The sequence below is a fragment of the Pyrus communis genome, chromosome 14 (assembly GCF_041283825.1).
Source record: "Pyrus communis isolate YQ-2024b chromosome 14, ASM4128382v1, whole genome shotgun sequence".
Classification (NCBI taxonomy): Eukaryota; Viridiplantae; Streptophyta; class Magnoliopsida; order Rosales; family Rosaceae; genus Pyrus; species Pyrus communis.
Window position 1 is genome coordinate 21,543,451 of NC_142578.1, and position 25,062 is coordinate 21,568,512.

The 25,062-nt window shown below is 38.5% G+C and overlaps 2 protein-coding genes and 1 long non-coding RNA gene across 3 annotated transcripts; 2 read left to right on the top strand and 1 right to left on the bottom strand.

The window, feature by feature from the left end:
* Positions 1-1,388: 1,388 nt before the first annotated feature.
* Positions 1,389-17,459, top strand: LOC148691383 (uncharacterized). The gene is made up of 3 exons (XM_088684006.1): positions 1,389-2,261; positions 2,517-2,608; positions 17,456-17,459. The coding sequence occupies exons 1-3, from the start codon at positions 1,389-1,391 to the stop codon at positions 17,457-17,459; spliced, it is 969 nt and encodes a 322-aa protein (XP_088540132.1).
* Positions 17,460-19,347: 1,888 nt separating this feature from the next.
* LOC148691384 (uncharacterized) lies at positions 19,348-23,646 on the bottom strand. The gene is made up of 3 exons (XR_015956030.1): positions 23,450-23,646; positions 20,772-21,009; positions 19,348-19,580 (listed from the first exon to the last, which is right to left on the bottom strand). It is a non-coding gene; the product is annotated as an uncharacterized LOC148691384 (long non-coding RNA).
* A 532-nt stretch (positions 23,647-24,178) lies between these two features.
* On the top strand, positions 24,179-24,748 carry LOC148691385 (defensin-like protein 2). Its single transcript, XM_088684731.1, has 2 exons — positions 24,179-24,335; positions 24,497-24,748. The coding sequence occupies exons 1-2, from the start codon at positions 24,272-24,274 to the stop codon at positions 24,730-24,732; spliced, it is 300 nt and encodes a 99-aa protein (XP_088540857.1). The 5' UTR covers positions 24,179-24,271; the 3' UTR covers positions 24,733-24,748.
* Positions 24,749-25,062: the final 314 nt, after the last annotated feature.

The following is a 25,062-nucleotide window of genomic DNA, read 5'->3' on the forward strand; positions in this document are numbered from 1 at the left end:
AAAATATGGGTGTGATCCTGAGGTTGTGTAGAGCACGTTAGTATATTCATTTGTCCAATTTGAGCAATGTATGAGAAGTTATTACGAGAAGTTCGTTATGTGCTTTAAAATTAACGTTTTTGTAGTTGTTTCGCGTATAGGTGATACGTACCCCGAGGACGAGCGTGGTCACTCGAGGCAGGGGGCTACGACCCTTCCACTTACCAGTGAGTGGGCTTTTGGTTTTCCGTATATACCTATATACTATATTTTCCCAGAAATTGAATTAATGTTTATTAGTTTATGCCATGCATTACATTATCGTTATTCATGCATCGTTGGTTATGTTAGTAGTTGCATATATATATACATATGCATATTGGGTGCTGTGGACGCACAGGTAAGTGCCAGGTAAGTGTTATTCATATTTACATTCAGTAGCAGTTTGAGATGCTTAGAGAGCTCATAGCCTGCACCCCCGGTGTTAGTGCTCCCGCCCAGAGTTGGGCACAGTCCTTCACGTGATGTTCACCTCCTGCACCACACGCTCAGCTTGGATCCAAGTTAGGTGCACAGTCCTGTCGTACAGACCACATTAGGTGGTTCCGACTCGTAGGTGACCCGCGATTATTCGCACAGCCTTCACGTGATCGTAGCACTAGAGCGTATATATATGTTACACCCAGGCCTGTCGTACAGACCACTTTAGGTGGTTCCGACTCGTGGGCAGGTTTAGTATTGAGATTGAGATTTGAGCTCTATATGCAGCCGTACAGGTCACGTTAGGTGACTCCGGCTGCCAGATTATATGTTATTGATATGAGTTATACCTGAGCACTTGCATTTCATTATGAGATTCCGACATGGCATATTCTTGAGCATGATTGGCATATCTATACATACGTATATATGTTTATTTTCTGGGAAGTATACAGGTTTTACGGCGAGGGGTTAGAAAGTATTTTACTAATGGTTTTCGAAAAGATTTGTTTTTGCCCACTCACGCTTTTGTTTTGCACCCCTCCAGGTTCTAGTTGCTTAGCAGGTTCGGTGGTTTCCCAAAGGGTTCTCCCGGCTTTTCTGACAGACACTCACCGGCGTAGGGTCACCTTCGGGTGTACTTTTGTCGCATCTTTTCTTTTGGACTGCTGTAGACTTGCTCTGAACTTGTGTCTCACTTACGCTAGCACTTGTTTTAGTACTCTGTATGCTAGTTTTTAATTATTCGTACTTTTTATATTACTATTTCATTAGCTTCCGCACGTGCACATGGTTACGTCACCTCCATGTGACGGCCAGCACGCTCTGATCTCGGTCGGGGTGTGTCAGTTTGGTATCAGAGCCTAGGTTTGGCAGTCCTGTGCTTTTGTGTGAGTATTCTAATGGTTTTGGTGTCTTCTGTCAGAATTATGCCGCCTTGTCGGGAACCACGTCGCTCTGATGAGTCCAGTTTCCCCGATATTACTCAGCTGGGGGAAGCTATTGTCACCGCTATTCAGACAGCGATCCGCCCTCCCCAGAGGACTCCTCTGGAGACTATGTACAATCTGAAATTGGATAAGTTCGAAGGTAATGAGGGTCACGAGGGTGCAGAGCGATGGTTAGAGCACATTGAGAAGACTTTCCGTGTGTTGCACAATCAGGGGAACCTTCCTGTTGAGAGGTGGGTCGAGACGACCTCATGGTTTCTGGGTACGGAGTCTGCAGCCTGGTGGGAACAGGAGCTTCGCCGTTTGACTCCAGTTGAGAGGGCTGATTGGAATGTTTTCAAAGATTTGTTCAAGAGGAGGTTTGTACCTCCTGAGTATGTCGACCGTAAGAAGCAGGAGTTCACCGAGCTGAGACAGCGGAAGATGACGGCTAATGAGTACTATCGCAAGTTTACTGATTTGTCCCGCTACCATCCTGACGTCGTTGGCAATCCAGCGGAAATGCTCCGTCGTTTCCGCTTGGGCACCAGGAAGAGGTGGCGTTCTATGGCGACTACTACCCACTGTGAGACCTACCAGGATTTCTACGAGATATTGTTGAGGATTGAGGACTCTGAGAACATGTCGAGCGACAGTGAGGAAGAACAAAAAGATGGCAATCAGAAGAAAGATGACAAGGGTAAAGGTCAAGCGTCGCTCAGGCCTCGCAAGACTCAGAATTTCAAAAGGGGTGGCACTAGTTCGAGTTCTTCTAGTGGTGGCTTCAGTGCCTCTGGACAGGGACGAGGAGTTAGGTTTGCTGGAGGCGCTCGAGGCCAAAGACAGGGTGATGGTGGCCGAGGCCGAGCCCCAGTTTTCCGTAGATGTAATAACCGACATTTCGGCGAGTGCAGGCGTGGCAGCAGTGGTTGCTTCACGTGTGGGCAAATGGGACATCGGGCTGCGAATTGTCCCCAGAGTCAGCAGCAGAAGCCGCAGCAGACTTTTATGCCACCACCTGCACCGATTCAGCAGATTCAGGGTCCGAGAAGTTATGGCCAGGCAGGTCGAGGTGGTGCCTACCACTACCAGGGTGATGTTGTTCCCTATGCTCCGGGATAATATCAGTATCCTCAGGACCCGTATTCCCAGGGTGGTTATCCTCCGTATCCTGGCGGCTATATGCCGTATCCTCCAGCTTCTGCCGGCGGTTCTCAGTGGTACCAGGGAGGACAGTATCAGCAGGGAGAGATTGCCACTAGTAGTGCAGGGTCTTTAAGACAGTCGGGTCAGCCCAGTCAGGGGCGTGGTACTCAGGGTCGCGATGTTCAGGCGAGCAAAGGTCGCGGAGGACGACAGCAGGGCCAAGGGCGTCTTCACAATATTTCTCTGCAGGATGCTCAGAACAACCCGGATCTGATTATGGGTACGTTAAACATTCTTGGTTATTTTGCTAGAGTCTTAATTGATTGTGGAGCTACACATTTCGTGATTTCTCATACATTTGCTCAAGTGACGTAACCTCGCCCCACACCTCTAGGGTACGATTTAGAGTTCGCTATGCCTAGAGGAGAGAGATGTGTTGTAGATTGTGTGTACCCAGGATGTCCAGTGATAGTTGAGGGTGTTGTTTTGTCAGCTGATCTTATCCCGTTAGATATTGTCGACTTTGATGTGATTCTGGGCACGGATTGGTTGCATTTCTATCGTGCCAATATTGATTGTTACGGGAAAGTAGTTACGTTTCACCGTCCTGGACTACCTGTGGTTACTTTTGTGGGTGAGCAGAGTGGGGTGAGACATGGCGTTATTTCGGCTTTGCGAGCGAAAAAGTTGTTGTTTAAAGGTTGCCAGGGGTACCTAGCTCATGTGGTGTTAGATGAGGCCGTTCCTAGCAGAGTTGAGGATGTGAGAGTGGTCAGACATTTTCCCGATGTTTTGCCCGAGGATTTACCTGGTTTACCCCCAGATCGAGACGTGGAGTTCACTATTGAGTTGCTTCCAGGTACTAATCCTATTTCTTTGACTCCTTATCGTATGGGTCCCGCTGAGTTAAGGGAATTGAAGGTGCAGTTACAGGAATTAGTGGATAAGGGGTTCATTCAGCCTAGTACTTCGCCTTGGGGCGCTCTAGTATTGTTTGTGAGAAAGAAAGACGGAACTTTGAGACTGTGTATTGACTACAGGCAATTGAATCGGGTGACGATTAAAAACCGTTATCCGTTGCCTCGTATCGATGATTTGTTTGATCAACTTCGAGGTGCTTACGTCTTCTCTAAGATTGACTTGAGGTCTGGGTATTATCAACTGAAGATTAGTAGGGATGACGTCCCTAAGACGGCGTTCAGGACTCGTTATGGTCATTACGAGTTTCTAGTTATGCCATTTGGGTTGACGAATGCACCAGCTGCTTTCATGGATTTAATGAATCGGGTGTTCCAGCCTTACTTGGATAGATTTGTTATTGTCTTCATCGACAATATTCTGGTGTATTCTAAGTCCAAAGCGGAGCATGTTCGACATCTTACTTTGGTGTTGAAGAGGTTGAGGGAACACCAATTGTATGCTAAGTTTAGCAAGTGCCAGTTCTGGTTAGATCAAGTTGCGTTCTTGGGGCACATCATTTCTGCTCAGGGTATTTTGGTGGACCCTCAGAAGGTTGCAGCTGTGGAGAGTTGGGAGCAATCGCGAACCGTCACTGAGGTGAGAAGTTTCCTTGGTTTGGCGGGGTATTATCGGAGATTCGTTAAGGATTTTTCGGTGATTGCCTTGCCACTGACGAGGTTAACGAGGAAGGATGTTAAATTTGAGTGGGATGATAAGTGTGAGCAGAGTTTCCAGCAGTTGAAGCATTGTCTCACTCATGCACCTGTTTTGGCACTCCCGGACGATAGTGGTGATTTCGAGGTTTATAGCGATGCTTCCTTGAATGGTCTGGGATGTGTGTTGATGCAGCATGGTAGGGTGATTGCTTATGCTTCACGACAGTTGAAACCTCATGAGTTGAATTACCCTGCATATGATTTGGAGTTGGCCGCTATCATCTTTGCGTTGAAGTTGTGGAGACACTATCTTTACGGAGAGAAATGTAGGATCTTTACAGATCACAAGAGTCTTCAGTATCTCTTTACTCAGAAGGAACTTAATCTTCGTCAACGGAGGTGGTTGGAGTTGCTCAGCGGTTACGATTGCACGATTGATTATCACCCTGGTCGTGCGAACGTAGTGGCTGATGCACTTAGCAAGAAGTCTCATGGTCGTATCAATGCGTTGTATGCGAGTCATGTTCCTCTTTTGGTGGACTTACGTGCTACGGGAGTGAGGTTAGAAGCAGAAGATCGAGAAGTGGCGTTACTTGCTAATTTCCAAGTTAGACCAATTCTTGTTGATCGGGTGCTTGAAGCTCAGGTAGCGGATGGGGAGACTCAAGAACTAATTCAAGCTCGAAATCAAGGAAGGAGGTGAGACCTCAGAGTTCGTGATTCGGATGGCATGTTGATACTAGAGGGTAGAATGTTCGTGCCTAATAATGTGGATTTGAAGAGAGAAATTCTCGATGAAGCACATATCTCGGCTTACGCCATACATCCAGGAGCTACTAAAATGTATCATACCATTCGACCATTCTATTATTGGCCGGGTATGAAGAGGGAGATAGTCGAGTATGTGAGTAGGTGTGCTGTTTGTCAGCAGGTTAAAGCAGAAAGGAAGAAGCCGTTTGGATTATTGCAGCCGCTTCCCGTTCTAGAGTGGAAATGGGAAAATATCACTATGGATTTTGTGTACAAGCTCCCGCGTACACATAATGGCTTTGACGGCATTTAGGTGATCGTTGATCGGCTCACTAAGTCGGCACATTTTATTCCAGTGAGAGAGAAGTATTCTTTGGGCCGTTTAGCGGAGTTGTTTATCTCGAAGATTGTAAAGTATCATGGTGTCCCTGTGAGTATTGTCTCGGATCGTGATCCACGATTTACATCGAAGTTTTGGGTGGCTTTTCAGGAAGCTTTGGGCACGAGACTACTTTACAATACGGCGTATCATCCACAGACAGATGGACAGTCAGAGAGAACTATTCAGACTTTGGAGGATATGTTGCGAGCTTTGGTGTTACAGTTTGGCGATGCTTGGCACTAACGGTTGGATTTGATGGAATTTGCTTACAACAACAGCTTTCACTCGAGTATCGGCATGGCGCCATTTGAGGCCTTGTATGGTAGATCTTGTCGCACTCCGTTATGTTGGTCAGAGGTTGGAGAAAGAGTTTTAGTGGGTCCAGAGATTGTCGAGGAGACTACTCAGAATGTTCAGGTAATTAAGTCTAACCTGAAAGCAGCTCAGGACAGGCAGAAAAGTTTAGCAGATCGGCATGCTACGGATAGAGTGTATGAGGTCGGAGATTGGGTATTTCTGAAGCTTTCACCGTGGAGAGGTGTCGTGCAGTTTGGAAAGAAGGGAAAGTTGAGTCCCAGGTACATCGGACCATACATGGTCACAGAGCGAGTCGGTGAGGTAGCTTACAGGTTGGAGTTGCCTTCGGAGTTGGCTAGAGTGCATAACGTTTTTCACGTGTCTATGCTCCGACATTATGTTGCTGATCCGTCTCACGTGATACCTCCTCAACCGTTAGAGATTAACCCAGATTTGACTTATGACGAGGAACCGGTGACGATCATCGATTGGAAAGAGAAAGTTCTGAGGAACAAGACGGTGAACTTAGTGAAAGTTTTGTGGAGGAATCATTCAGTCGAGGAAGCTACGTGGGAGACAGAAGATCGGATGAGGGATTTGTATCCTCGGTTTTTCTTTTACCACTAGGGGTTGTTATTGGTTGTTTTGAATTTCGGGACGAAATTCTATTAAGGTAGGTATGTTGTGACATCCCGTCCCGAAAATATCGAAAACGTACGTGTGAAAAGACGCTTCTACCCCTAATTCGTTCTCTTTACGTTTTGGTGGTTTTTTTTTAGTTTTGTTGGCATGTAGTAGGCCACACCTGCACCCCCCACACATCACCACCTTTCCTCTGTTTCTCTGCACTTGTCCCGAGCCCCGTTTCCCTTTCCTTTCCACCATAAACGTACGGACACACACACAACTACACCAAACCCTTACAGATCGAGGAAACCAAGGGCACAGTCGAGATCGTGAAGCTCGTGGGAGTCCAGTCGTACCATTTTCAGGTGAGAAATCCGTCGTTTTCACGTCGATTCGACAATGGCAGTTTTGAGTACTATTCATGCAAAATTAATCTAGCACGTTTTTGGGATTTTGAAGCTCGTAGGTGATTTGGTGAGGTCCCAAGGAGTCTCGGAGTACTTCGTTTGAAGAATTTCTACGTCGGGATCGCCCTGTTCGAACTTGGCCGGTTTTGGAGGTTGGTGACAAGTGAGATTTCGTAGGTTTTAACTCTTAAAAGTTGTTTGGTCGTGTTCTCCTAGTTCTAGGTGTCATTTTGGTGCAAGAATCACGAAAAATGGTTGAAAAACAAGAGAGAAAACAAGGTTTACAGGTTTTGCGATTTTCCGACGCCGGCGACGGCACCGGAGGTTCGCCGGGGAAGGAAACGGAATATTCCGTCAAATCTGGCGGAATATTCCTGACGCCGTTGACGGAATCCGTTAGAACTAACGAAATATTCCTCACGGCGTCAGTTGACGCCGTCAGCGTGCCAGGCACGTGCCTGCGCGTGGCCATGCCTTGGCCGGCGCGTAGGGGCGCGTGCGGCGGAGAAAATTTTTTCTAAAAATATGGGTGTGATCCTGAGGTTGTGTAGAGCACGTTGGTATATTCATTTGTCCAATTTGAGCAATGTATGAGAAGTTATTACGAGAAGTTGGTTATGTGCTTTAAAATTAACGTTTTTGTAGTTGTTTCGCGTATAGGTGATACGTACCCCGAGGACGAGCGTGGTCACTCGAGGCAGGGGTCTACGACCCTTCCACTTACCAGTGAGTGGGCTTTTGGTTTTCCGTATATACCTATATACTATATTTTCCCAGAAATTGAATTAATGTTTATTAGTTTATGCCATGCATTACATTATCGTTATTCATGCATCGTTGGTTATGTTAGTAGTTGCACATATATATACATATGCATATTGGGTGATGTGGACGCACAGGTAAGTGCCAGGTAAGTGTTATTCATATTTACATTCAGTAGCAGTTTGAGATGCTTAGAGAGCTCATAACCTGCACCCCCGGTGTTAGTGCTCCCGCCCAGAGTAAGGCACAGTCCTTCACGTGATGTTCACCTCCTGCACCACACGCTCAGCTTGGATCCAAGTTAGGTGCACAGTCCTGTCGTACAGACCACATTAGGTGGTTCCGACTCGTAGGTGACCCGCGATTATTCGCACAGCCTTCACGTGATCGTAGCACTAGAGCGTATATATATGTTACACCCAGGCCTGTCGTACAGACCACTTTAGGTGGTTCCGACTCGTGGGCAGGTTTAGTATTGAGATTGAGATTTGAGCTCTATATGCAGCCGTACAGGTCACGTTAGGTGACTCCGGCTGCCAGATTATATGTTATTGATATGAGTTATACCTGAGCACTTGCATTTCATTATGAGATTCCGACATGGCATATTCTTGAGCATGATTGGCATATCTATACATACGTATATATGTTTATTTTCTGGGAAGTATACAGGTTTTACGGCGAGGGGTTAGAAAGTATTTTACTAATGGTTTTCGAAAAGATTTGTTTTTGCCCACTCACGCTTTTGTTTTGCACCCCTCCAGGTTCTAGTTGCTTAGCAGGTTCGGTGGTTTCCCAGAGGGTTCTCCCGGCTTTTCTGACAGACACTCACTAGCGTAGGGTCACCTTCGGGTGTACTTTTGTCGCATCTTTTCTTTTGGACTGCTGTAGACTTGCTCTGAACTTGTGTCTCACTTATGCTAGCACTTGTTTTAGTACTCTGTATGCTAGTTTTTAATTATTCGTACTTTTTATATTACTATTTCATTAGCTTCCGCACGTGCACATGGTTACGTCACCTCCGTGTGACGGCCAGCACGCCCTGATCTCGGTCGGGGTGTGTCAAAAATAAACATGGTCAAATAATAAAATAATACCAAAAAATTAGCATAATTTCCCCTAAAATTGGCATACCCCAAATACTACCCCAAACTCCACCCCACACCAAACCCAATTAATTAACTCTGAAAACACATAGTAATGAAAAAAAATTAAAATTTGGGGAGAAAATACCTTTTGGCAAGATTGAGATTGAGTGCAAATGACAGAGAGGAGTGAGTGTGAGAGAGTTAGAGAAGATAGTGAGAGAGAGTGAGTGAGACTGAGAGATAGAGAAGAGAGAGTGAGTGAGAGTGAGTGATAAAGAAGAGAGAGAGAAGAGAGATTAAGTGAGAGGAGTGAGTGTGAGAGAGGGGATCGGATTTAGCGAGGGAAATAGATGAGAGGTAAGAGAATAGTGAAAGACTTAGTGCACATTATTGCTAGCCCATTGTAAGGCTTAGCCTACCTCCAGCCTCTTAGTGTAGATAATATTGTGTGTTCAAAAATAAAAGAATCGTCTTTTATTTTTATTTTTAGAATAAATACAATTAAATCATAATTTTTTTAGAATAAATATAGTTAAATCATAATCTAACTAATTCTAAAAAAATCTTAAGTTAACAAAAAAAAAAAAAATTGTTCCCAGCCTTCGGAATGGTGGACCACCATTATGAAGCCATCGACTGGTCCCTTTTCAAAGAAGAGAAAAAAAAATACTAAACAAATATTTGTTAACAAAAATTAATGTAACAACGTCTAAATTTTATAATACGATTCCAATTCCAACAGACAGCCAATGAGAGAGAAGTTTAACTTGATATGATTTTAAACATAAGCGTGTATCTAAATTTATAGTGATAAAATTGATATATAGTGGCCAATTTTGAAAACCACGTCTATGCTTCGAAGAGATATTTTTTCAATTGCCAATTATTCAAGCGGTATTTAATATATCATAATACAAGTTTCCTCGATACATTTTTAATGTCTCTTTACTTATTTTATAACACATGAAGTACCCGTTTAAATACCGGACACTTTGAAGTAAAATGTAATTAACAATTTTATGTTAAAAATAAAGTACGTCCAAGCTATAATTTCATAGCTTTATACCATCAATTCTATTGGTCACATTATCAATGGGACAGATGATACCGCTCCTCCTTTGGCTAGGCAGTTATTTTACTTTTGTCTTGACTTCAGTCGTAATCGTGGATATCCATTGTAATATTAGTTGTCTTTGCTTTAGGAAATGTAGAAAAAACTGTGAGAGCACATCAATATTTAAATATTTCCTTGGTAACATTTTGAATGGGTAATAGGTTTACTACTCGGATGCATAGTAAGAGCACTATCTTCTTCGTAATTTCATTTATCTGGAAAAAAACACAACCTATACTGTAAAATTTTAGGTTGAAGTGAAAAGACATATATATTTTATTTAATAAAGCATCTAGTGATATATGGCAACCGTATATTTGTGTTGAAAAAGACAATAATGTAAGGACTTCTCCTATTGGGTAATTATTTTGTATGCCACACATACACGTATACTAAATCAGTAGTCAATAGGGATGGGTTCGGTTTCATTCGGTTCGTTTTTTGTCAAAACCGAATGAAGTTTGGTTCGGTTTCGGTTTTGGTTTCGGTTTTTATTTTATTTTATAAAACTTGATTTATTTTTAATATGAAATTTAGAAAAGAGGCTTGCATGAGTAGACTAATAATAAGAAAATGAGAAAAGCGGAAAGTGGGAATGTAGTTGTATATATACAATATCATATAAACCAATCATATTCTATCAACAACCTCAATTGCAAAGAAAAATGATTATTGTATCCATTCAAAAAGCAAACAAATAGAGAAGCTCTTCCAAGTTCCAAAACTTTCTTCTATAACCAATGAAATATCCTCCCTATTTGAACCAAGTATGCTCCTTGAAAAAGCCCTAGGTTAGTTTCAAACTTAGCAACAAAGTTTCACAAAAGAAACATCATGGGCACACAGTCATAAACTATAATGGGGGTTGGTTCAATTCGGTTTGATTTACAAACCTCCAAAACCGAAACCGAACCAATAAGGTTCAGTCCAGTTCGGTTTTTTCTTTTTTTTTTTGATTCTTTTTTTTTCGTTTTTCAATTTCAATTCAGTGTTTGGTCTAGTTTTTTTTTTGTTTTCGGTTTTTTGAACCCACCTCTAATACTCAATCACAATAGTATATAACAAATATTAACTATAAATGCAACATATAGTACCTGACAAGCATACGTAAAGGCTTTGCAACCCCATTTGGCTATTTGCCCCCTCTTGTTTGCCTTCCCCTCTTCTTCCCCCTCATCATCTCCGTCTACATCCCCTTCCACTCTTCCCTCCTTATCCCAAAAGCAGCAAAAAAAAAGGTTGTCTTGAAGTTGTTCAAACAATATTGCACTTCAACAACAATCGTTAAACCTGTCCATGTCCTTAATGAGGTGGAAGTAGACAAGATTCATAGCGACATTATTCTTCACCTCTATCAAGACACTCTCCACAAAGTGAACTAAGCCCATCTTCAAGGCATCATCTTTGTGTTCGCATTCTTTAAAAGCACTTTGCAAGTCAGTGCAATCTTCAAGTTGACTTTCTTAAAGGCCGTCTTCGTTTTAGCCTTGCCCTTCTCCTTCCTGCCATTGCTAGTCTCTCCATCATACCCAAAATTTTAAGGAAACTGCTCCTTCAATATCTAATCTCAGAAGGGTCAACCTCTATGTAGTACGATTCGTCACACCTATGCCTAGTGATCAAGCATAAGTCCTTGATGAAACAAGTAACTTCATAACCAATTAAATAGCTTAGTCCCCCTAAATCTGTCACCTCTTGATTTGCGACCCTGACCAACTGACAACTAAAAGGTAGTTTGTCAACATTTTCTCAGTACTCGATGCATGAAGCCCTAAAAGCAGCCTTCTGAGCATCATTAAACTTTTGCCACATAAGCCCTAACACATGAGAAGTTTGGGATAGGCTGTTCACGTTTCCCCTATATGATTTTTGTTCTGATATGGCTAGTTTAACCCCTTGATTTTCCATGTCATGTACACATAATAGTACAAGCATTCATAAATTTTAGCAATTTCTTACCAAAACAACTAAACCAAAGTCAACGATATAACTCAAACTCAACCCAATTCAACAACATATATCCAAAACACAACATGTTAACAAATATTCATAACCATACATAACTCTGAACAATGCTTCATGAATTTAGAAACATGAAGTTCATTAAAAAAATTAAACAAGCTTTCATCAACACAACTCATCTCCAAGTCAACTATATAATTTCAACCCAACCAAATTCAATAATATATACCTTTAACACAACCTATCAACAAGTTTTCATAATAATAGGGACCAACAAGCAATGGAGAAGTTCGACTGAGTTTTGAGAGTTGGGTGTGAAACTCAATTGAAAGTTTTTGAATTCGTTCGTAGAAGAGTTTTGGGCAGAGGAGGAGACGACAAGATAAATGAAGCTATATGTGTAAATGTTGTTGAGATGGGTCATTATGTTCGGTGAAAATATATTGTTGTCATGTGCACTGAGTTTTTATTGATGGGTCTGTAAACATTGAAATTTCAGTGCAAACAAATGTTCACCATACATTAAAGTTTAGTCATGTCATGACTTACGTGACATGCATTATGTGTCCCACAAATCATACACATGGCATTTGACTCGTCAAAACCAGACGAGTCATCAAGAGTGACACGTGTTGACATTTGGTGGAAAGTAATTAAGAAATAATCTTTATTAATTCTTTAATTAATTTTAGTTTAAATCAAAACAAATTAATTGATTTAAAATGCCAAATCACGAACCAAGCTACAAATCAAGTCTTGGTTCTTTCATCAACGAGTCGAGCCCACAATCAAGGTCAAATATAGTCATAGGCAAGACTTGGAGAGCCTACAAATACGAGGCTCTAAGAAAAATAAAGGGTCTAGAAAATCATTCTCACACCCAGACGCTAAAGCTCTCAAGCTCCTAAACTCCCAAATTCTCAAACACTCAGAAAACTATATGCATTCTTCATCAAACCCCTGAAGAATCATCAAGCATCATTACATGGGCCAATACTTCCATTGCCACAAGCCAAACCTTTCATCATTTGGTCATTTGAAGTTAAGCCATAGCGACCCTTAGATCAACAACCCCTTTTACAAACACTTTACAGTCGAAGATCGAATAAGAGGATTAAAAAATGTAAAGAGATTGTATCCCTACATTTACATTAACCCAAAACATTTATTTTGTACAAGTGTTCTTCTATCCTCATTCCCTAAAATTTCTCGCTTATAGGGTCATTTATGACTGGTTTTACAATAAGCTTGCTTTGATTGATTTGCTTTCAGTAATTGAGATTAGATCCAAAAGTCTACATTGTTCCGCACTAATGATCCGCAAACTAAGGTCCCAATAGTGGAACTTACCTTCTAAATATAGCAAATCTTTTATTTGGTTGTTTTGCATTTAGCAACTTCATACAGGTTTTGGTTCAACTGTTAACCACATGGAATGGTAGGTTTATCCATTCTGTTTGGCTTCAACACAAATTTCCATTTAATTTTTTTTTTTAAGGTCTATTTTAGATATCCAATGTTCATTTCTATTGCTAAATGAAATGTTGAAGTTGTAGAATGAGTACCTGAGCCATTATTTGCACTCAACCATCATACACTATATCCCAATGTAAAAACAAATAAAAAATAAAAAATTAAATCGTTAAGTGTTTTTTTTTTTTTGTCAAACGATAGATTTTGTTAGATTAGCCACTGACAAAGTTTGAATCCACACCGTCATGCAAGGGGCCAACACTTTTCCACCACTGTGGTAAAGAGCCATTTGAGTGTTTGATAATATTTTTGGAGTGTGATAAAAATTCCTAAATGTATGTATTGTTTGGTGCTATTAATATTGTAGTTTGATTTGAAACTACATCTATCAATTGAGTTTCGTAAGATATGGGATAAAAGGAGATAATCTCGCGCATTTTTACTCAACAAGAACTACAAGAGTGTTGTAGCAACCAACTCCATTAGCAACTAGTTCACATACATTAACCCATGTTGTTGACACCACATTTTTCACCAATTGCATTGTTACATGTGGATACAAACTTACGCCATCTTCTCCTTTGACGAAAATGCACTTGCAAAATAATAACACCTAAGATTAAAGCTAAAAGCCTCATGCACCCATGATGAATGGGGTGGGCTTTGGTCGAAGAATCTCCGATGCCAAAGTTAGAATTATGAAAAGAATGTATTCTGGAGTTTGTGGGTAGCAAAGGATTTGGCATTTTAGGTGGGATAAGTGGGGTATTTATAGGAGAGTGGCAGGCCCTTAGGGTGAGGAGTGGCCAGCCCTTTATGGTGTATTTGGATGATAATTGCAAGATATTATGTGAAATAATATCTTGCAATCAACATGACAATTGTTCCTAATTTAAATAGGAAGTTTTAGGAGTTACTTTTTGAATAAAATTAATAAGGGATTGATGAGTAGTGATGAGAAGAAAATGAAATAAATTCCATATTGGTCACCTTTGACTCTTCCTTGATTAAGCTGTTATTGTTTGTTGCCTATAGGTGGGAATTCTGGTGTGACTCGAGGGTAATCTCGTCCTTCTTGTCCAAAAATTCACATGTCACCTCCAAGATTTTGTGGGATTATTTTTGGCTCCACATTACACTTGGTATACACACAGCAAAATTTCTACAAAATTTCATTTGGGCCATTTAGCCATAAAAACTGCATCCACAATTGTGATTGGAAAAATGTAGGAACCATTTTAACAATGTAACTTGTCAATTTCAACTATGTTAGTTAGGGATATTGAACCGAAACTAGTAACCCGAATCCCAAACCAAAATTTTTCGAGACTAGAATTTGAAGACTAATCCCAAACCAAATTTTCGAGAATCCTAAATTTCAAGAATCCCGAAATATTTTCGAGATTTCGGGACAAATCAGGAATCCCAAATTGAAATATGAAATTATGAATTATAATGCAATAGCCCATATTTGGTAAATTTTTTACTCATCGAAGACAAAATTATGATAGGCAAACATATACAAAGCTCATCTTAACCATAGGATCACTCACTTGAAAATTAGTTTGTGTGTTCTCATTCTCAACTACTTTCCTAATAACTTCCTCATTCTCCAAATTTAACAAGCCAATTTGGAGAGAGAGAGAGAGAGAGTGTGTGTGTGTGTGTGTGTGTGTGTAAACGATCCCAAAGAGTCTGAAGCAGTACACAAGAAAAAAGGATATTGAAGAAATTATAGCTCAAGCAGTAAGAAAATATGCATACAGTAGACTCTAGGAATATTATTAATCGAAAAAAAAAAAAAAAAAAAAAAAAACACCTTGTAACACATGTGGTACGTAATATGATACTCATAAGTAATGTATATGAATCCACCATGTATGGTGTGTTGGAAAACAATTTAGAAATAAAAATAACAGAAATACAGAACTTGAAATACTTATACTTTATTACTCAAAAATACTTTCAATACAGAATGAAATTACACAATAAATACAGAAATTAAAATGATACTAACTTGAATGAATCAAAGGTAGAGGATAGAGCAAAAGTTAGGTCCTTTGAATAGTATTTTTGTCGCACTCTTGTGCTTGTGGTTCTAAAACGTCTGCTTGACCAGGATACAGCTACCTAATTCTACAACCCGCACTAGATTATAGAATTCTAGCAAATTTACTTTGTGTGTTTACTCTCTAAAAAGTTTGTACAAAAGTGAAGGAGGAAGAAAAGATAATCTACGATGGAATTAAGACTCCAGTTATATAAGCTCTTTCATGCATCTTCAAATACCTTTTGGATGTATCTGAAGCTACACAACTCTTTCCAAAGAGTTGTGTCTATTAATCAAAAGGTTTTTAATTAATTTTAATTAAAAACTTAATTCAAATTTAAAATTAATGATATGATTAATTTTAATTCATAGGCCCCAAGTGCCCCAAGGCCTAAGGCCCTTGTCTTGATTAATTAATATTAATTTATATTAATATTATGGTATAATCATCAAGTCTAATCCACACAATTAGTGGCCCAAACCTCAATCCTCATTCCAAATGGTCACCTAATCACTAATAAAGGTGACTAACTTAATATAAGGACCTCAAGTTCCCTTGAGTTCCCCGATGTGGGACTAAAGAAGCTTAAAAACTCCAAAAATACCCCACATTTTGAGCCAACTATTACGTCCTAGGGTAAGGTGAAAAATGAGAGTAAACAATAGATGTGACATACATCAAGAGATGTGTCTTTTGGAATTGAACCTACCTTAGTATATACTTATCGGATTTACTAGATGACGGAGTGAATATAAATTCTTGAACTGTTCATCTTCGTAGTAAACCAAGACAAAAAGCAAAACATATGCCACACCAACACATCACAAATTCATATGTTTGTGTTTTTTTTTATCCTGAATAAATCCTGAATTCATGAGAGCTTTAGAGATGTAGCCATGTAATTCTCAGGCTGCTACTATTCTACTTGATTTACAAGTATCAATATCGTTAAAATAATGTATCCAATACCCATCAGCAATCACCACACTTCTTCCATCATAGGAATGGGTATGTAAGTGTGTTTCTTCTTTGATTCTAGCCAAACCAGTTTGCCTATTGAACCTAGACCATGGGATCTCCAATCAACTAGATTAGGTTTCTGTTTGACAGTTTCATTTTACTTTATTGGCTTTAAACCCATTCCCCTCGATGTATGCTTAACTTGCTCTGTAGACAAACCTTTAGTAAGCAGATCCGCAATATTATCTTTTGACTTGACATAGTCAATAGAAATTACCCTGCAATAGAGCCATTGCTTTATTGTATTATGCCTTCGTCTAATTTATCTAGACTTCCCTTTGTATACACTATTTTTAGCTCGATATTGTGCTGCTAAACAATCACAGTGTATTCATATTGCCGTTACAGGTTTAGGCCATATGGGAATATCCTCCAAAAAATCTCATAGCCACTTAGCTTCTTCTCTAGCCTTATCGAGAGCTACAAATTCTTATTCCATCGTTGATCAGGCTATGCACATTTATTTGGAAGATTTCCAAGATATTACTGGTCCTCCCAAAGTAATACATAACCACTTGTGGATTTTGTATCTGTACTATCGGATATCCAATTCGCATCAATAAATCCTTCAAGCACAGGAGGATGCCTAGTATAATGCAATCCATAATTCATTGTATGATTTAAGTATCTCAATACTCGAATTAAAGCTTCTCAATGATCATGCCCAGGATTGCATGTATATCTACTCAGTTTACTCACTGAGTATGCTATATTAGGCCTTGTACAATTCATAATGTAAATAAGGCTTCCAATAACTTGTGAATACTCACGTTGAGATATAGCATCACCAGTATTTTTCTTTAGTTTGCTATTTGCATCAAAAGGAGTAATTGTATCTTTACTTTCCAAATGACCATACTTCCTAAGTGTAGCTTCTATATAATGGGATTGTGTTAAATATAACCTTCTTGGTTTCATTTGATTTTTATACCAAGAATCACATCAGCTAGACCAAGATCTATATCGAAACTTGATTTCAATATCTTCTTGGTTCAATTTATTATCTCTTTGTTAGTTCCCATTATAAGCATATCATCTACACATAAATACAACATAATGCAAGCATTATTTTGAGTTTTTGTGTAGACACACTTATCACACTCATTTATCCTAAACCCATGAGTGATCATATTATGGTCAAATTTTTCATGCCATTGCTTTGGAGCTTGTTTAAGCCCATATAGCAATTTCACAAGTTTACACACTTTGTGTTCTTGACCTTTAACCACAAACCCCTCGGGTTATTCCATATATATTTCCTCATCTAAGTTTCCATTTAAGAATGCAGTCTTTACATCCATTTGATGTATTTCCATGTTATGGAGTGCAGCTATAGCAATCAACTATCTTATTGACGTAATTCTCATTACAGGTGAATACGTATCGAAGAAATCCAAACCATGTTTTTGACTGTATCCTTTAGCTACCAAACAAGCCTTATATTTGTCAATTGTACCATTTGGTTTTAATTTCTTCTTAAAGATCCATTTGTACCCAATTAGCTTATTACCAGCAGGCAAATCGACTAATTCCCATGTATGATTTTGCATAATGGAATCTATCTCACTGTTAACTGCATCTTTCCAAAATGGAGTATCAGGAGTGGACATAGCCTCCTTGAAAGATTGAGGTTTGGTTTCAGTTAATAAGGTCACAAAATCAAGCCCAAAGTCCTTTCGAATTTTTGTCCTTTTACTTCTTGTAGGTTCAAGTTCTTCTTCTTCTTGAACTCTTCACAAAGATGAACTATCATTATGTTCTCTAGGAGAGGACCAGAAAAAAAATTCTTCTTTATATCGGGGACATGCAGCACATCAAGGAGGGTTAATTCATTTCCAGAAGTAAATTTCAGAACACATTTCCCATAAACAGCTGCTCGTTTCCCTCGACTTTCTGGTATGAAGAGAACATATTTCTGTCACCACATACATGGAGAGTTGCACCAGTATCTATCCACCAATCAGCGTGGTCAAATACAAGGTTGATTTCAGAAATCATTGCAACCAGGCCATCCACATTATTTTCAATTAGGTTTGCGCAGTTGTTGTTGCCTTGATTTCCAAGACCTTGATCCCTTCGATGGTGACATTCTTGAGCTCTATGGCCTTGCTTTCCACAAACCCAGCAACTTCCCTTGATTTTCTTGAAGTTGTTGCCTTTCACACCAAGGACAAAGTTCTTTTCCTTCTTCTTAGTTTTTTGGAATTTTGGCCTTTGCTTCGATGAACTTTCTTCAACAACATTCGCCTTGGCTTCCATACTTGAAACTAGGCCCTTCTCATTCTTTCTGTTATCTTCCTCAATTCTCAACCTTACAATGAGATCCTCAAGGGTCATCTCCTTACATTTGTGCTTGAGATAATTTTTGAACTCCTTCCAAAAAGGTGACAATTTCTCTATAAAAGACGCCACTTGAAATGACTCATTGATCACCATACCTTCTACATGAATGTCATGGATGATTTTCTGGAGATCTTCAGTTTGAGAGAGAACGGACTTAGAATCCACCATTTTGAAGTCTAAAAATTTGCCCACGACAAATTTCTTTGAACCAGCATCCTCTGTTTTATATTTTTTTCTCAAGTGATTCCCAAAGATCCTTGGCTGTTTTGCACACCACATAGACATCATACAATGAATCATCTAATGCATTAAGAATATAGTTTTTGCAGAGAAAATCATTATGATTCCAGGCATCTATAGCCGTCAAAGTTTCTGCAGAAAAAATATTTTCTCCATCTACAGTAGGTACAGTCTCATGCTGAACATTAGCCAAATTCAGAGTTGTCAAATAAAACAGCATTTTCTGCTACCATCTTTTGAAACCTCCACCCTTAAATTTCTCAGGCTTTTCAGAATGAGGTTTAGTCTCTGATTGTTCCATACTGTTCAAAGATTGTTGGAAAACAATTTAGAAACAAAAATAATAGAAATACAGAACTTGAAATACTTATACTTTATTACTCAAAAATACTTTCAATACAAAATGAAATTACAAAATAAATACATAAATTAAAATCAAAAGCTATGTCCTTCGAACAAAATTTTCGTCCCACTCTTATGTTTGCGGTTCTACAACGTCTGCTCGACTAGGATACAACTACCTAATTCTACAACCCGCACTAGGGCTGGGTTCGGTTCAAAACGGTTCGGTTTCTTGCCAAAATTGAAACCGAATCGAAATTTCGGTTCGATTTTTTTCATTTTCGGTTTTTTCGGTTTTTTTATTTTTTTAAATGATGTAAATGGAAGGAACCTACCTATCAACCTCCCAGTTCTCATATATCATAGAAACATTATGTAGATCACCAGGATTCAAAATTCTAAAACTTTAAAATTTACAAAATCATGAAATAATTCAACAAATTAATTGATTGATGCAGATCGAAACAAAAAAAAAAAAAAAAGCAAATGGGTTCGTCTAAATGGCATAATTGGACTCCAATATTGCATGCCCAATGCCCACATTCAAATTCATAGTCAAGTCCACAATAGATCTTGAAAATTCCAAAACATATTCAGAGAAAAATACAAACTTTTTCACCTTAAATTTCAAATGGGTAACCATAAAATTAAAAATCCATGAACTGACAAATAAATAAAGCCCACAAGAGAATACTGGAGAGAGAATGATTTGGAGAAAGAGAGGAAGGAAAGAGAAAGAGAGAGAGAGAGAGACTGAGAGAGCAAAGGCAGAGAGAAAGCAGCGGACGGAACAGAGAGAAATGTTTGAGATCTGAAATGAAATGGGAGTGAGACGGCTAGGGTTTGTAAAGTTAGGAAATTTTATAAAGCATTAAACATAAGAAACCTATCAATAATTTACTGGTACAATTATAACAACACAAAGCCTACAGTTAAGTTGGCTTGCAGCGACTAACCCCAACCTGCAAGGAAGGGGTTAAAACCCTGATGCCAACATGTTTTTTTAGTATTTATATATGATTTTTTTTTCAGTTCGGTTTGATTTTCGGTTTTTTGAACCCACCCATAACCCGCATTGGATTATAGAATTCTAGCGAATTTGCTTTATGAGTTTACTCTCTGGAAGAAAAGATAATCTACGATGGAATTGAAACTCCAGTTATATAAGCTCTTTCATACCTTTTGGATGTATCTAAAGCTACACGAAACATTTTTAATTAATTTTAAAATTAATGATCTAATTAATTTTAATTCTTAGGCCCTAAGTGCCCCAATGCCCAAGGCCCTTGTCTTGATTAATTAATATTATGGTATAATCATCGAGCATAATCCACACAACTAGTGGCCCAAACCTCAATCCTCATCCCAAATAGTCCAAAACCTAATTACTAATAAAGGTGACTAACTTAATATAAGGACCTCAAGTTCCCTTTAGTTCCCCGGTGTGGGACTAAAGGAGCTCAAAAACTCCAACACGGTGCATTGCACCATCCAACAAATATACATCTGATGGAGCTAAACCCCTTCATTTAGACTTGTGCAGCTACATGTAATGCTTAAGCTCTGCAACTAGGGCTGGAATCTAGACTTGTGGTAATTTAGACTGGTGAAGTCATCTATTTTGGTTTATTATTGTGTCAAGTCATCTATTTCTTGAGGACCAATATCGGTACAAGTTAAAAGACAAAGAATAACAAGAAAACAAGTTTGCCATTAATTGACTTGATCGTGCAGACTAAGCCTTAGGGAAAAAAGTAAATTACCTTCCACTTTCAGACAAAGGTTTCTTTGAACTTTCTAACTCCACTCCTTATTTCAAAACGTATCTCCCTGGAGCTTGATAATTAGCAATCTGATGTCAAAATTGAATGAGAAGATATAATATCACTTAATGTTATTCGAATAATAGCATCAAGGATTTGCGTCACTTATCTTCTTAATAATAGGCTCAAATTTCTTTATAGAGTTGGGATATGAATCTGCAATAGCTTTCTCTAAATCCTATTAAAAAAGCAAGATTGAGAGAGATAAGTAGCAGGAGAAGAAAACAAGACACTGTATGAATTTATAACACAGTTGGATACTGCAGAATTTCATCTACATGTAATGTTTTTCATATTACTCAAGAGGTCTGCTTCTTCTTCCTCCTCCTCTTCCTCTCTCTCCCTCTCTCTGGTATATCAGTTTAAGATTACACTTCTGACATGGGAACGACTCAAGATATACAACCCCACATCGTAGGTAAGTTAGATTTCCATATGTACACAAAGATTTTCTGGTTTTCATGTTTTTATATGGTTTTTCTGCATAAATTCCAAAAATTGTTTCGACGGTTTTTTCCCTTTATATTTGTTAATTATCTAGCAGTAGAATTATAGTGCATATCTACAATGGAGGAAAGAAGAAAAATCATATGGATGGCAACACTACTGCAATTCATAGGGTTTCCGACCCTAATTCCTTACCAATGCATCTTATCATCCAAAAAGATCGCCTAACCTAATGGTAAACATAAATATAGAAGGGTAAAGTACAAAAAACTACCTCAACTATTGGGGTCACGACAGTTTCATACCTCATCTTTTAAAATTGACAAAGTCATACTGCATCTTACGAATTTGTGACAATGTCATACCTCCGTTAATTTTTCCGTTAGTTTTTCTGTTAAATGCTGACGCGGCAAGAGACGGGAACCACTTTCTATTAAAAAATTAATAAAATATTATTAAAAACTAAAAAAAATATTTAATATTTTTAAAATATTAAAATAATAAATAAAAGTAAAATTAAAAAAAAAAAGGGTAAAGTACAAAAAACTACCTCAACTATTGGGGTCACGACAGTTTCATACCTCATCTTTTGAAATTGACAATGTCATACTACATCTTACGAATTTGTGACAATGTCATACCTCCGTCAATTTTTATGTTAGTTTTTCTGTTAAGTACTGACGTGACTTGATTCTGGACATACTTTCTATTAAAAAATTATTAAAAACTAAAAAATAATTATTTAATATTTTTTTTAAATATTAAAATAATAATAAAAAGCACAGGAAAAAAAAAAAAAAAAACATCAGTTCGTCCCTCCCCTCCCCCTCCCCCTCCTTTCTCTTCTCCCCATCTTCATTTTCTTCCCCCCACCTGCAAACCCAAAAAAATAAAAAAAATTTGAAAACCCAACAACCCCTTGCGAAAGAACAAGAAGGAGGGGGAGGAGGAGGAAGGAAAAAAAAAAAAATTCCCCCATGTCGGCGCGGAAGAAGAAGAAGGGAGAAGGAGAAGGAGGAAGAAGAAGAAGAGGAAGAAAAGGAAGAGAGGTAGAAAAAATAAAAAAGAATTTGAAAACCCATCAACACCCCCTACGGAAGGAGAAGGAGAAGGAGAAGGAGAAGAGGAAAAAAAGGAGGAAGGAAATTTTTTTTTTTAAAACCATCAACTCCCCTGCGGAAGAAGGAGGAAAAAAAAGAAGGAAAAAAAAAAGAAAAAAAAATTTGAAAACCTATCAAATCCCAAATCCACCACTTTCATCCATTCTCCACATTCTCTTCCGCACCCATCATCCACCTTCTCTGCTCACCCATCTTCCCGCCGACGGGATCTGGGGTTTTCTTTTTTTTTCTGGGTTGCAGGAGGGAGAAGAGTGTGGGTGGGTATGGGTGTGGGTGTGGGAAAATTGAGTGTGGGTGTGGGGGGAAGACAAATTGGATTTTTTTTTTCTTTTTTTTGTTGGGATTTGCAGGTGGGGGAAGAAGATGAAGATGGGGAAAGGAAAGAGGAGGGAGGAGGGGGGAGGGGAGGGACGGAACGAGGGGTTTTTTTTCTGCTTTTTATTATTATTTTAATATTTAAAAAATATTAAATAATTGTTTTTTAGTTTTTAATAATTTTTTAATAGAAAGTAGGTCCCGAATCAAGCCAAGTCAGCACTTAATAGAAAAACTAACAGAAAAATTGATGGAGGTATGACATTGTCACAAATTCGTAAGATGCGGTATGACATTGTTAATTTTAAAAATGAGGTATGAAACTGTCGTGACCCCAATAGTTGAGGTAGTTTTTTGTACTTTACCCTTTCTTTTTTTTTTTTTTTACTTTTATTAATTATTTTATTATTTTATTAATTTTTTAATAGAAAGTGGTCCCCCATCTCTTGCCACTTTAGCATTTAACAGAAAAACTAACAGAAAAATTGACGGAGTTATGACATTGTCACAAATTCGTAAGATGCGGTATGACATTGTCAATTTTAAAAGATGAGGTATGAAACTGTCATGACCCCAATAGTTGAGGTAATTTTTTGTACTTTACCCAATATAGAAATTAAATTACGGCTGGAATCATGAACATCCAATCCAAAACATGAACAAATTTCACAAATCCTAATCTAGACTTAGGACCCTAAATTAAATTTCAAACCCTAAATTAATTCCAAAATTTACCTGATTTGGGGGAGAATCGATGCACAGTGCACTGGATGAAGAAGACTCTCAGAGAGGAGAGGGCTAGGTGGCTGAGGGAGGGAGGGTGCGGTGGTGGGTCAGTGAGTGGGACTAGCTGGAGTTGAGCTTCAAATTCGAGACAGACAGGAGAGGGCTCAGTGGCTGAAGCAAGGAGGGTGAATGGAGAGAACTCAGACAAGGCTAGAACCCTAACAATGAATGGACGACACAGATCAATTTGAAACAATCCATTAGTTGAAATTGACTCTAAATATAATTAAAAATAATAATATATATATGGATAAATATATATATATATATATATAATTAATTAATAATATATATTTTCGGTTCGGTATGGGATTCCCGGAAATATTGAGAAGCCAATTCCAAATCCCGTACCAAAATTCGGGATCGGTTCGGGATAGCATTTCGAAAATTTCGGGAATTTCGATTTAGGAAATTTTTGGTTTGGGTTCGGGATTTTCGGGAATTTTTTTCCACCCCTAATATTATTCTAGGTGGTAAGGTTGACTAGGGTGATGCATAGGAATAGGCACTAACCTAAAAATGCAATATTTTAATTTGAGGAGAAATAGAGCCACCGTCTATCCTCAAATGTAGGATCCCAAAAATTGATAAGCCAAAATAGTGTTTTGTTCTTGCCTCTCTGATCTGAAATTTCACCTAAGCTCTCTATTTTTAAAACAGAACACGTTTTACAAATCATACACTTAAATTTGTTCATACCAACTCTATATAAATTCCTTCAAGGTTAATTCTTTGAATCAACAACTCTCTTTCTAATTCATTTATTTCAAGATGGAGCATTCCGGACATTTATGTTCGACTGTCTTCATCCTCGTCCTCCTTCTGGTGGCTATTGGTATCTTTCTCTTTTCTCATCTTAACTTCCTCGTTGTACCTAACACTAACATAAAATTTAATTATGTTGAAAGAAGTTCTAAGTTAGGATACTCCTTCTCCAGTTGATGAAATAGAAAACCATGATTTTTATGGGTTGATGAATTGATGCATATTTGGCAGGAACGGGGCCCATGGTAGCTGAGGGAAAGACAGAACAGATGTCGTCGAAGGATAAGCATTCGTCGACTTGTGAGTGTCCGAGCCATAAATACCACGGTCTTTGCTTTAGGTTTATTTTTTCAAGCAATTGTGCAGCTACATGCAAAGAAGAGGGATTTATGGGAGGCAAATGTAAGGGCTTCCATATGAGATGTATATGCACTAAACAATGTTCAGTCACACAAAAACTAATGTAAGTATTGTTGGAAATTATATATTATAATTAGGGTAAATGACAAAAAAAACTACCTTAATTATTGGTCTCATGACACTATCGTACCTTATATTTTAAAATTGACAATATCATACCTCATCTTACGAATTTGGTCTAATGTTAGACATCCATCAGTTTTTCTATTAATTTCTCTGTTAAGTGCTGACGTGGTTTGAGACGAGACCCATTTTCTAGCCAAGTAGATAAAAATATTAATTAAATATTAATAAAATAAAAATAAATTATTTTAATATTTTTATTTTAAAAATGTGGGACCCACCCCTATAATTATCTCCCTTTCTCCCCTTTTTCT